The sequence below is a fragment of the Caretta caretta genome, chromosome 10, assembly GCF_965140235.1.
Source record: "Caretta caretta isolate rCarCar2 chromosome 10, rCarCar1.hap1, whole genome shotgun sequence".
Taxonomy (NCBI): Eukaryota; Metazoa; Chordata; order Testudines; family Cheloniidae; genus Caretta; species Caretta caretta.
This window is the reverse complement of record NC_134215.1, coordinates 13,254,671-13,267,768: the sequence shown is the minus strand read 5'-3', so window position 1 is coordinate 13,267,768 and position 13,098 is coordinate 13,254,671. Positions and strand designations below refer to the sequence as shown.

The 13,098-nt window shown below is 43.6% G+C and overlaps 2 protein-coding genes across 13 annotated transcripts in view; one reads left to right on the top strand and one right to left on the bottom strand.

The window, feature by feature from the left end:
* Window positions 1–13,098, bottom strand: part of CHLSN (cholesin) — a 194,612-nt gene that overhangs the window by 97,082 nt on the left and 84,432 nt on the right. Inside the window, exon 1 of one of the 3 annotated variants that reach the window (XM_048867237.2) lies at window positions 12,212–12,336. The exons of the other annotated variants lie outside the window; for them this stretch is intronic. Coding sequence (XP_048723194.1) covers window positions 12,212–12,322 — 111 coding nt within the window. The 5' untranslated portion in view covers window positions 12,323–12,336. Of the gene's footprint in view, window positions 1–12,211; window positions 12,337–13,098 lie in introns of those variants that run through there. 3 annotated transcript variants of the gene reach the window in all.
* GPR146 (G protein-coupled receptor 146) overlaps window positions 1–13,098 on the top strand; it is a 66,746-nt gene that overhangs the window by 48,658 nt on the left and 4,990 nt on the right. For 3 of the 10 annotated variants that reach the window (XM_048867228.2, XM_048867230.2, XM_075132681.1), the window contains exons 3-4: window positions 11,301–11,373; window positions 12,493–12,596. The exons of 1 other annotated variant lie outside the window; for it this stretch is intronic. The gene's annotated coding sequence lies outside the window, so the exon portion shown is untranslated. Of the gene's footprint in view, window positions 1–9,042; window positions 9,061–11,300; window positions 11,374–12,433; window positions 12,597–13,098 lie in introns of those variants that run through there. 6 more of the 10 variants (XM_048867231.2, XM_048867232.2, XM_048867229.2 and 3 more) reach the window with 4 other exon arrangements.

The following is a 13,098-nucleotide window of genomic DNA, read 5'->3' as shown; positions in this document are numbered from 1 at the left end:
CTCCTCTTGCCTGAAAGGAGAGGAGGGTTGAGAGCAGTGGAAAACTACCAAAAGGCACAACAAAAGAAGCAGGTAACCCCAGCAGCAGTGTATAAAAGCATAGCACTGGGAGCAAGGGCCATTTTTCAACTGATTAAGATGAGAGAGGCTGCTTGCAGGGGGCTGGGTAGGCAAGGGAGTGGAGGACCCTGCTTGCCTGCCTGCAGGAATACAGGTTTCAGAGTGACAGCCGTGTTATTCTGTATTCTCAAAAAGAAAAGGAGTACTTGTGGCACCTTAGAGACTAACCAATTTATTTGAGCATAAGCTTTCGTGAGCTACAGCTCACTTCATCGGCTGCAACCTGAGAGAGTTAAATAGTAAACTAGATTGTTTCACACTTTTGGGGTGGAGTTCTGGGAGGGCAGTGTGTCTGCATGGTCAGTGCTATCCCCAGAGAGGCTAGGTGGCTGGACAGCCAGTTCCAACACTCAAGAATGATGCCAGATAGAAGGACTGCACTCTGAGATTGTGCTTAGAGACCCTGACACTGGGGCAGTGGCTGAAATACCCTGGGGATTTGGAATGGCAGAGACTTGGATTCACTTCCCCTGGGTGTCCAGGAAGGGGCAATCTGTAGGATCTGTGACAGATGGGATTTTGCTAAGCTGTAACTTTTTTGATGATCTATCAAAGAGTAAATATCAGTTCACTGGTTTCAGAGTAGCAGTTGTGTTAGTCTGTATTCGCAAAAAGAAAAGGAGTTCTTGTGGCACCTTAGAGTCCAACCAATTTATTTGAGCATAAGCTTTCGTGAGCTACAGCTCACTTCATCGGATGCATTAGCTGTAGCTCACGAAAGCTTATGCTCAAATAAATTGGTTAGTCTCTAAGGTGCCACAAGTACTCCTTTTCTTTTTTATCAGTTCACTGTTAGCTACCTACTGTCATGCTGAATAAAGGTAGCAGTGGATGAAATATTACAAGAACAGGCTGGATTCCGTCCAGGTGGACAAAGGCATATAGAGCCTGATCCAAAGCTCACTCACATCAGTAAGAGTCCTCCCACTGACTTCAATGGGTTTTGGATCAAGCTCACAGTAAAACAACAAAAAGAATGAGGAGTACTTGTGGCACCTTAGAGACTAACAAATTTATTTGAGCGTAAACTTCCGTGGGCTAAAACCCACTTCATCAGATGCATGTCGGTTTTAGCCCACAAAAGCTTATGCTCGAATAAATGTGTTAGTCTCTAAGGTGCCACAAGTACTCCTCATTCTTTTTGCCAATACAAACTAAACATGGCAACCACTCTGAAACCAGTAAAACAAAAGTCCCTCGCCCAAAACAGTTTACAAAATAACGGCTATTTTTGCATGTGTATTAAAATGTTACCCTGTTCCCAAAATATTCAAATTAAATAAATTAAAATAGTATTCAGTCACAGCTGGAATTATAACATGAAATAAATAAATTCACAACTGACCTCATAATGGCAGCTAACGATATCTATAGTCTAGATACCTGGCAAAATTAAAGATCACTCAGTGTCCAAAAACAAAAACCCTAAAAAAACGCTCAGACTTTCTCTGACAACTAACAGGACAATAATTTTTTTACAACAGACATGGTACATTTTAGAGTCATGTCATCATTGGTATTCTACTTGTTCAGCCAGCAGCTGAATTTTCCTTCCAGACCTTAAACCAAATCAAACTGGTTACCTACCAATTTCTATACCCATTATGTGGAAAACAAATACTGTTTGTACTGGTGCATTTCCTGGAAACCTTTATTCAGTACTGCGTCCTTGCAGGCTGAGGCTGGAGAATGAGTCTATTTCACAACAGGAGTTTCCTATGGAGCCAGCGTAATGCACTCCTAATAAGTCACCAGGTCAGCTTTACCTCACTTTAGCGATAGGAAGTGGCTCAATTTCAGGAAAACTGCCTTCTGCACCTCCTGTCAGTTTTTGCAACTGGCAGCAGAACAGCTACTGGGAATGGCTTAATAATGCCAAGTTTCATCAGTGTTCCCTGTCTCAAATTCTAAGCACAGGTGAATCTAACAAAATGGAGATTGTATTAAGGAAGAACTGTAGTTTCCTCCATGCCAAGTCATGGGGTTAAATTTAATTCTGTTATACTTTCACTAGAATCATTGGACCTGCTGCTTCTCACACTAGGGTTGAATTTGGCCCATACTATCCAGGATAGAAGTCATTTTTGTCAACTTCGATTGCAAAGGTTTGAGCTGATTTAATGTAGCAATGTTGATTTAAATGGGCCAGAAGGATATTGTGAAGTTAACATATGCTCCATACAGCTGGGATCCTCAACAACAGGGGCAGCGAGTTATATGGGCCCATGGTGCCTGTGCTCCAGGAATATTCAGAGCACAGGGGCCCGTCTTCACCAGTGTTCGGGGCCGGGTCTTTCCCCCAGCCCTGCCTGATGCCCCTGCACGCCCCGCCTGGAGTGTCTCTCGGCCCTGACTGCTGCCCCCAAGCAATTTTAAAAGGCCTGGGGGCCCTGGCTGCCGCCACCACCACTGGCAGCGTAGCGGGCCTAAGGTGGCTTCCTGTCCACCCTCGCTCCACACCACTCCCGGAAGTGGCTGGCATGGCACGGCACGGCACGGCACGGCCCTGTGGCCCCTGGGGAGGGTGTGTGTCTGCGCGCTGCCCCGCCCTGACTGTTGACTCTGCAGCTCCCATTGGCTGGGAACTGCGGCCAATGGGAGCTAAGGGGGCGGTGCCTGCGGGCAGCAGCGAGTGTGGAGACCTGCGCCCCCTCACCCAGAGAGGGATGTGTGCCGGTCACTTTGGTAAGCACCGCACCCCTCACTCCCTCCCGCACCCCTGCCCCAGCCCAGAGCCTGCACCCCGCACCCAAACTCCCTCCTGGAGCCTGCCCCCCGCACCTCTTCCTGCACCCAAACCACCTGCCCAAGCCCAGAGCCCCATCCAGCACCAAATTCCCTCCCACCAGAGCCTGAACCCCAAACCCCCTCCCGCACCCAAACTCCCTCCCAGAGCCCGCACCCCCTCCTGCACCCCACGCCCAAACACCCTCCTAGAGCCTGCACCCCTCCCGTACCCAAACTCCCTCCCAGAGCCCATACCCCTTCTGCACCCAAACTCCCTCCCAGAGCCTTAGGTAAGTGTTAGGGCGGGGGGGACTTGGTGCGGCTGGCAGGACTTGGGACCCATTCTGGGCACCACCAAAAATTATACAAACCTGCTGCCCCTGCTCAACAAGTAACTCTTAAGTATGATGGAGATTCTGAAATCCGGCTACTTGTGCTGCCCCATAAAAGAAGGTGTGAATGGTATATTTTACATGGACAGGATTCCTTTCACAGCTTCCTTTCACAGATGAAATGAAAACATTTCAGGGCTATAATCGTGAAATGTCTTGTGGCTTTCTGTGCTTTCACAAATAGTACCTTTGTATTTCTTTGTATCTTGTGATCTTGATGTACCCATTCCCATTCTTATTTTGGTTTTGGCTTCATAAAATGTAAAATATTTTCTCTTTAAGGCAATCACAGCTGCTCTATGCACTGGTATTCTGTGGGCTGCAAGAGTTTGCAGGACGAGCTGAAAACTGCGTTAGTTTAAATGTCCATCAGATAACAAATGGTCCCAATGACTGATACATAGAATAAGATTCTGGTTTTTTGATAGGTCATGACCCAAATGGTGCATTATTTTCAAGACATCAGAGTAAACTGTTTGACTAAATACTTCCATTTCATATAATAGGCCAAATTCATCAACAGAATTAAGTCTGTTGAAGTTATTGCTAAACACATCATTATAGAACGAATTCTTTTCAAGTTTACTTATCTTTCTCTGGTTCTTTGTTAGGTCTATAGGTTCACAGTGTTTCATATTAAAAGAAACTTCAATTTATGTTCAGCTTTGAATTTCATGTGCATGTATTTTAAGGTTGAAGGTGTAGAGTGCTCCACAGCAAACAGTTTGTGACATACTGGTGTAGCACACAAGAAATTCTGCAGTGGGTCCATTTAAATTTTAAAATGGAAGTCTTTACTGACCCAAATATGAAAATGAATAGTACAACATATGCAACAACCTTCATGTAATTCACCTTGATAGTAAAGTAAATTCATTTTATGTTGCCTCAACTTTTTCTTTTTCAATGTACTGCAGAATTTTGGACTGACAATGAGTAACTGCATTGGAGAAATTGTTTGTTTGGGGAAAAAGCTGTACCCAAAAGGGGATGGCAGGTGGATTGGGATGGTAGTATGATGACAATGACTGGATATTCATGTTAAATGATCATGAGTGAAGTAATCAACAATGTTGACATTTAAATTGTCACTTCTTGCGTTCCATGTTTTCCTATTTTGGGAAAGGCTATTGTGTAAGTCATCATCATGTGAAGTGTTTAGTTTTCTTGCTCTACACTGCTTCTAGTTATTATTACTATTTAAGATATAAATTATGCTGGACTATAGAGTGTGGAAATAAGTACTACAGAAGTGACGAATACTTGACAATACTTTGTTTTCCTTAAGACAGTTTTGTGAAAATAAAATCCAATAAATCTTTGTGTATAATAAAAAATATTTTTCCATTTCCACATACTAAGTAAGTTCTGACTTGCTGGATGGGTATCTGTATTCACTGTGCAAAGATTGCTTACTTTAACGGACACGGCTTTTGTTTAACTTATATTACTTATGTTATTTCTTTAGATTTGTACAAAAATAAACCCCAAGGATCTCCAATTTTGCTGCAAAAAATTGTTACGTTGCAAAAATGTCATAAATGCATAATGCATAAATGCAAAAATGCATATGAGGCATTCAAGTCAGGAGTGTGCTCTTCTCTGTGGGGGAGATGGGGAGGAAAACACCTCTCAGACATTCTAAATGGGAGAAGAGGGGCAGTCACCTCCCCACACTGAGGCTCCATTGAGTTTTGGTGTTAAAACCAAATCAGAAAAGTATAGATGACTGGTGCCCTGCCATACTGGGGTGGGTACCAGCTGAAGGGGAGGACACGTGACCTCCCCACGTCTCCTCCCTGCCCTGCCCTCAGCCCAGGGCCCCCCCCCGTGCTCTCCCTGCCTCCTTCCCACACCACGTTACCTGGGGGAGGGAGGGGACTCCTTGACGCCATCTCCTACTCAGCCAATGGCTAAGTCAATAAAACATAATGGTGTGTGTTGGAGTTACCTCATACAGAATCACCTCTGCTGCTACTGAGCAGCTGCAAAGGGATGCTGCCAATGGTAGCGTAACCCCTGCAGGAGTCATATTGACAAGTAGTATGTAAGTAAATAAATAAATCGCCAGCAGAGTCATTTGGAGAGCAGATGTCCCTACTGGATGGCTTGTACTGCCATGGATTTGGGACCTTTCCCCACAGCTCCCCAGATCCATAATGTTGGGATGTCTCATTGCCAGACAATTCAAACAGCCCTCCCATCTCCTCCTGAAGGCATGCTTTGCAGGAATCTCACCAGGTCTACCTAGTGGCTTTTTCCTGTCCCTGCTCTCCTTTCATGGGTTTCTTTGCTGAAAGGAAGAATATAAGAAACAAAAATACACAGAACTTGTGTCCTTCTGTTCCAAAATACATAACTTCCCCCACACCCTTCTGGGGAAAAAAGGAGCAGAGGCTGCAGTGCCTTCCTTTAGGAAGAAGCTCTTAAGTAAGGATCTCACTTTTTTTTCTAGCCTAGGCCACTTGAGTAAATCCCATTAACAGAAATCTACTTTCCCATATGCGCCCTTAAGTTGAGTGGGTTGCCAAATATTTGATCTCAGCAGTCAGAAAGAGATCAGAATTGTATACATTCAATCATGTTGTCTTCTCCGCTTTTTACTCATGAAATATTGGGTCTTTATTGACCCAGAGCTAGGTAAAGGAACTGTGGAGTCTTGGTGTAGCGAGATATGGGAGCCCCTACAGTTTAAGACTCCTCTTCTGATATTATTTAAAAACCAAAGGGGTCTGATCTTCAGTGGTCAATAAAATTGGGGGTTCCACAGGTGGCAGGAACTCCCAAAATGTGCACTTGGCCTAGGGCCTGGCTTAGTTTTAGGGATGGCATGACATGGTGGTTTTTAGCAGGTAAAATCATGTTTTTTACTGCCTTGGGAAAAACGAGTTAGTCCCATTTTAAGGCATTTTCTGTTTTTAAAATTGTTTCATTAATGAACACCACACTAAGTTTTAGTTACATATTCAAACTGTGGTTACATAAGGCAGTAGATTCCTAGATTAATTTAGGATTGTAAAATAAAAAGTAAAACTGCAGTGGGTGTAATAGTAATATATGTAATTATAATCCTGAATATCGGAATGTCAGCATATATTTTGGTATGTTTTCTCAGTGAAGTTATGCCTGTCATGACTCATATTTCAGTTTTCAATATTATATGAATAAAAGTCAAAAACATCTCATTATGTGAAAATGACAATAATGCAGAATTGTAGGCTCGAAGCACTAAGCAATCAGAGGCATGCAGGGTTGCAGACCGCCAATTCAGGTCCATTTGGCCATGCAGCATTCTGTAGCAGAAGACCAGCTTTGACGTAGTGGACAGATTGAGCCTGTTCCTCAGTTTTGAATGGATGTATCCAAAGTTTGAACAGATTCATTCGATGCTTGCAGAATTTGCTGGACACCGATGCAATTATTTTTCTGTTTCCCGGTTTAAGCGGATATTTACCAGCACCATGTCCTAAACTAGTTTTTCCTGGGCAATTGCCAACCCTGCTTAGTTCTCAAGATTTTCCAGATTACTGTTTGCTACCACATTGTCAGTTAGTCCCAGAGATAATGCAGTTTAATTGGCAACATGCCCTTTGGCAGTTGTTATTGTGGTTTCCAAACTAATCAATCCTTTTGTCTTTCTCCCTGTAAGCAATCTTCCATTTTACTGAGCTTATCTGAAATGTTCTCCTATTTTAGTTTAAAAGAATGGGGAGGGGTGAGAGGAGGAGAGAGAAATAGACCAAAGAAAGAATAAAAGAGAAAAAAGAAAGTGAATATACCCTCTGATGGGTATTCATTTCTGAATAAAACAAACTGAGATACTTTTCATCATTTTTGGAGTCAGACATGCTGCAGTGTTACAGAGAACACTCAGCAGGAATGCTCATCTTGAAAAACCCTTGTCGTCATTTATAGATTATGGTTTTTCTCTCTACCAAATAGTTATAGGAATGTCTTCACAAGACCCAGTCATGATTGGAGCCTCATTTGCCTGGCCCTGTTCATATATAAACTCCCAGAGAGTTGACAATCTAAATAAGGACAAGGAGGCACAATACAACTGGGGGAGAGGAGACAAATGTCACAGTAACAGAAACAAAAGGTTGCAAATATTAGCTATATATACAATTTGGAAGCTTTACTTTTTTTTATAAAAATAAGTGTCATGGAGTCAATCTCATAATTTACAGCCAGAAGAGAACCACCAGATCACCTAGTTTGACCTTCTGTATATCACAGACCACCAACACCCCCCAGCACCCACACACGAAACACAACAACAGATATTAGACCAATGTATTACAGCCCACAGGAGACTAGACTATTCTCTGCCACAGGACCGAGGTGCACAAGTACCTGAGGACCCCACAATGGCTGGGAAATGATTAAGTGAGATATATCCAGATAAGCCTGGTAAGTGACCTGCACCCTCATGCTGCAAAGGAAGGTGAAAAAAGAAAAGAAAACAAAGTAACTGCTAATCTGAATTAGGGGAAAATTCCTTCCCAATTACACATTTGGCTATCAGACACTGAGCATGTGAGCAAGAACCAGCCAAAGAGAATGCTTGGTGCTAGCTCAGAGCCCTGGTCCACCCTGACCAATGTCCCATCTCCAGCGGTTGCCAACCTGATGCTTCAGAGGAAGGAGATTTAAAAACAAACATGCATGCATGATGGGAGAAGTGGGAATCTCTTCCTGACCCCTGCTGGTGGCCAGCTGTAACCTTGAATCATGAACATTTAGGAACATAAAACAAACTGGAAGTGAGCCCCCAGGCTACTGAGTCCTCCCCCCTAACGTCACAAGCAACTCCGTCATACAGTCACACTCATAAATTTGTCCAGCTCTCTCTTTAAATTAGTTAAGTTGTTTGCCTCCACAACTCCTACTGGGAGGCTGTTCCAGAACCTTACTCCTCTGATGGTTAGAAACATTTTAATTTCCAGCCTGAATTTCTGCATGGCCACTTTATATCCGTTCATTCGTGTGTCAACATTGTCCTTTAGCTTAAACAGCTCTTCACCCTCCCATGGTATTTCCCCCTCCCCCCAATGTATTTATCGAGAGCAGTCATATCCCCTCTCAGCCTTAATTTTGCTAGACTAAACAAACCAAGCTCTTCCAGTCTCCTCTCGTAGGACAGGCCGTCCTATTCTCCTAATCATCCTACTAGCTCTTCTCTGCACCTGTTCCAATTTAATTTTGTCTTTTTTGAACATGACTGACCAAAATTGTACACATTATTCCATATGAGGTCTTACCAGTGAATTGAAGGTGCTCAGCATTTCTCAAGATTGGGTCAAAATAAGTTATGATTGCAAGAGTTGTGGAGAAATTACTCTGTTCCACCTTGTGGCCAACTCTGGCCTTTTTGCTTGTATTTTTGAAACCTATTATTAGATTCAGTAGTATTTTGTGAACGAGTCACTTGTTCGTTGCTTCTCTCATACTGCACTCAATTCATTACCTTACACCTCCAGCCTTATATCATACAAACAATTACAAGTACCTCACCAGTCAAACTGGTCACCAGCTGCACCATTTAATCATAAATTACAGGGTTGGAAGAGGCCTCTTGGGTTACTCAGCCCAACACCCTGCATCAAGCAAGATTCTCCTCTGCACTAATGCTGAAGGCATTTTATCTGTGCTTCTAGGGCAGGGGTCAGCAACCTATGGCACGCCAAACACTGCATGCGAGCCAATTTTTAATAGCAGGGCAGACAAGCTTCCCCCGCCTCTTCCCTCAGCGTACTGGGTTCCTGCCCCTCCTTCTCTCCCTCCCTGCGGCCATGGCCCTTGCTACGGAGGGGGAGAGGTAAAAGTGGGGGAGAGGTAAAAGCGGAGCCGCAGAGAGCTCTCTGCTCCGGGGACCTTGGGGAAGGGGGTGGAATCAGGGCATAGCCCCTCCAGCCCCCTGCCGTGAGCCGCTCAGGGGCAGGGGGCTGGGAGCACCCCCATGACCCCAGCCCGCACCCCCAGCCCTGACCCCCTGCACCCCTCCACACACCCTAGCCCTCTGCCCTGACCCCTGCACCCCCCTCCCACAACCCCAGCCCTAACTCCAGCACCCCCCACACATACCCAGCCCCCCCCACACCCCATGCCCTGACTCTTGCACCCCCCACATCCCCACTCCCACCCTGAGCTCCTGCACCCCTCGCATCAAATGGGAGCTGCTCAGGTAAGTGCTCCACACCCAAACCTCCTGCCCCAACCCTGAGCCCCCTCCCTCATTCTAGCTCCTGGCCAGACCCTGCACTCCCAGCCCTGTTCTCAGCACACTCCCACCCTCATCTCAGTGCAGAGAGAGGAAGAGAATGGCTAGAACCAGGGAGAAGGTAGGTACCTACTCTATGCGGACAGAGCTGCAACTCCAGACCAGCAGCAGGCTGAGTGGGGCTGGCAGCCAGGACGCTGGCTGGCAGGAGCCAGTGGACGGAACCCCAGACCAACAACGGACTGAGTGGCAGCGGGCTGAGCCACTCAGCCCACTGCCGGTCTGGGGTCCCGGCCACCGGCCCCGCTCAGCCCACTGCCGGTCTGGGGTCCTGGCCGCCGGCCCCACTCAGCCTGCTGCCGGCCTAGGTGAATGGAACCCCAGGCTGGCAGCAGGCTGAGCGGGCCGGCGGCGTAAGATCAGCGATTTAATTTCATTTTAAATGAAGCTTCTTAAACATTTTGAAAACCTTGTTTACATATGACAATAGTTTAGTGATATAATATATAGACTTATAGAGCGAGACCTTCTAAAAAACGTTGAAATGTATTACTGGCACACGAAACCTTAAATTAAAGTGAATAAATGAAGACTCGGTACACCACTTCTAAAAGGTTGCCGAACGCTGTTCTAGGGCCTCATTGCCCTTACTGTTACAAAGTGTTTTATCAAGTATAGATATTTCCATATAGTTTTAAGCCATTCCTTCTTATACATCCATTAAACTGTTATTCTGTTAATCCCTATGGCACAAGCATAAAATAAACATTCAAGAGATTCCTGGTTATCAGCTTGGCAATAGTGACACCCAAGGTAATCACTGCCTTCTCTCCTTCAGGGGTAAAACTTTTATTTTCAAAAGTAAAAGTGACTAGTGCAGCGTTTTCCAACTGTGGGTCATGCCCCCAGCAGAGGTCATGAAAGGGTGCCAGGAAGATCAGGAGACTGTCCCGCTTTGACCAACAAAACGCCATTCCAGTTGAAGCAGTTCCTGTCCCATGTGACTGGCTGAGCTCGGCTCCCTCTCTGGCCCTTGGTGCACAGGAGTTGTGGCGCTTCTCAGGTTTCGCCCAGCCACCCTGAGAGGAGTTGGTTACACCAAATTTGAGTGAGTGGCCACAGAGGAGCGAGTGCAGCACATGCTTGCTCTGCAACTCCCTCCCCTTAGGGACAGCACTCAACCACACCACCACCCTCAGCTCAAAGAAGGGTGCGGCATGAAATGCTTGGGAACCACTGGACTAGTGACTGGTAATGCTGGGGGAAAAGCACCCATAATTATAATCAATAACACTTAGCATTTTCAAAGTGCTATACAAACACTTGATTAACTATCAAGCTAGGGTTACAGTATCAACGCAACACTTCTGACAATTTTTTCCAGTTATCTCAAGCCTGATCTGAAGAAATTCTATACAGCCCAGTAAGGTGCTATGCACCTTCACTCCCATTATACAATATTCTTTTCAATCTCTATAAAGCCAACAGGAGTTTAGAGACCTCCAAATAATGCAGGATCAGGTAAGTAATGTGCAAGAGTCCTAGACCTAAAAGTACATGTGATTAATTTACTGGTTAGAGGTGATTGACAGTCAATATTTTAACTTGTGAATATGAGTTATCAAAGCTCATACAGCCTGGTTTACTTAGCTATTTCACACATATATGATAAATCTACAGTTTAAGCAAAAGATTATTTTCTAGACAAAAGGTTAGGAGTTTACACAGCAAAAATTCCAGTGTCTCATGGCTGAAGCTTTTTTTTTTTTAAGTTAAATGAAAAATAATCAAACTTTAAAATATCACTGTTTGAAAGCCTGTTTATCTATCTATCTTAGAGAGAATCTATACAGATGAATAAATCCCTCATAACAATAAGGGAAACCAAAGCATTTGAAGCACAGCTATAAAGTAAGTGAAGGCAAAAAGTAAAGCAATATTTTGCTTTTGGTTGATACTGTCAATTAAAATGTGCATTGAAAATCAGGTAATAGCTTCTTTTTTGCAGTAAATCCTTCTGTTTTGCTTCATCTGGGAAAAGTATTTTAATTGACTGAGCAGCTTCTATACAAACAAAAGAACAGCTAGAGTAAAAATGAAGTACAAGCTAAATTCCAAACCATAGTTCAGCCAGCACAGTTCAGCTCTCAGAAATGCTCAGTTTTAAGGCAGGTCTGTCTGTCTGTCCATGCATCCATCCATACACAAGTTTGTTTCTCTTACCAACAGAAGGGGAACCAACAAGATTTTACCTCACCCACCTTGTCCGTCCGTACCCACATACACACACACGGCGAATTAAAAGTGCTTTGAGAACATTAATTTTTCCATTTCCTAATCTTTAAAATTAGAATATAAATGCCTGCACAAAACCCATTGCAATATACAGTTATATATTCACTAATATACATTAACATTTCACTACAATGTCTTTTATATATTCAATCTGTAAACTGAAAGTAAATTTTCTGAATTTGTTCTTATTAACTCCTAATACATACTAGTTCTTATGTAAGTAGTAGGGACACTTCTGTATCTTGTAATCTGTATTTAGAAATGCTGTACTATCTGGGATGCATCTCCTACAAAAATAAAACCTTAAACTGAATTTCTCAATTATAGTTTCCAAAGTCAAACACTGCATACATCCTTGAACAATTGTTGCCAAGCCAGTTAAATCTTCCATTTAATGAGAAAGAAGTAAGTTCTTAAACAGGGAGAAAAAATGCAAATGCGACTGTCTGCATACCAAACAAACCGGAGTGCTCCAGGAGCCTGTATGCTTTATTAGTAAACCTGAAGCCCTAAAATTTAGCAGTTTAATCCAGCAGTTCACTCCCCTTTGAGCACGGCTTCTCATTTCTTGAAAATGGCTGTAAACAGAGAAAGGGAGGAGCTACAGTAGCTTGCCAAGTGAAGCAGAAACTTTGTGAGTAATTTACTAGAGGAAAAACAAGTGCAGCACACGCACGCACAGAAAATACCATGCTGTATGTGTTCTGCTGATAGGAGATCACAATGTTTTCACAGAGGAACAAGACAGACCTTTTGAGTCTACTTCCTTTCTCTGAAATGTTACTTACCAACTGTGTTTGGACCTTGAAGTACAGAGGAGTGTGCAACATGAACTGAAGGTAAGAGTTTAAAATGTTTTACAACAAAGCTAATGAAATAAAGTTGGGGCCATGAGAAAGTGAAAGACAAGCAGAAATTGAGGAGTAGTGGGTAAGGAGTTGTTTTATAAAATCAGAACTGGGCATTGAATTTAAAATATAATACTAGTGTAAAAAAAGGGAAGCTGGAGAGGAGGGCATTTGGGGAAGACAGTCAAAATAAAACATATGGGGGGAACTACAGGATTTACTTATGCATGAGACTTGATCTAAAACTGAACAATAACTGCTTCAGATTTATCAAGTGAGACAACTCAGTTTCAAGCATCCTAAAGACCCAGTCCTACAGTCTTTACTTAGGCAAAACTCCTTTTGAAATGATCAGGAGGTTTGGCTGAATAAGGAATGCAGGATTGGACACTATAGTTGTATATCCAATAGGTACAGTAGTTTCTCATGTGAATAATAAGCATGCTTAAAAACCAGGTGCTTTTGTTTCCAAAAAGTAGTTTCTCTAGTATTG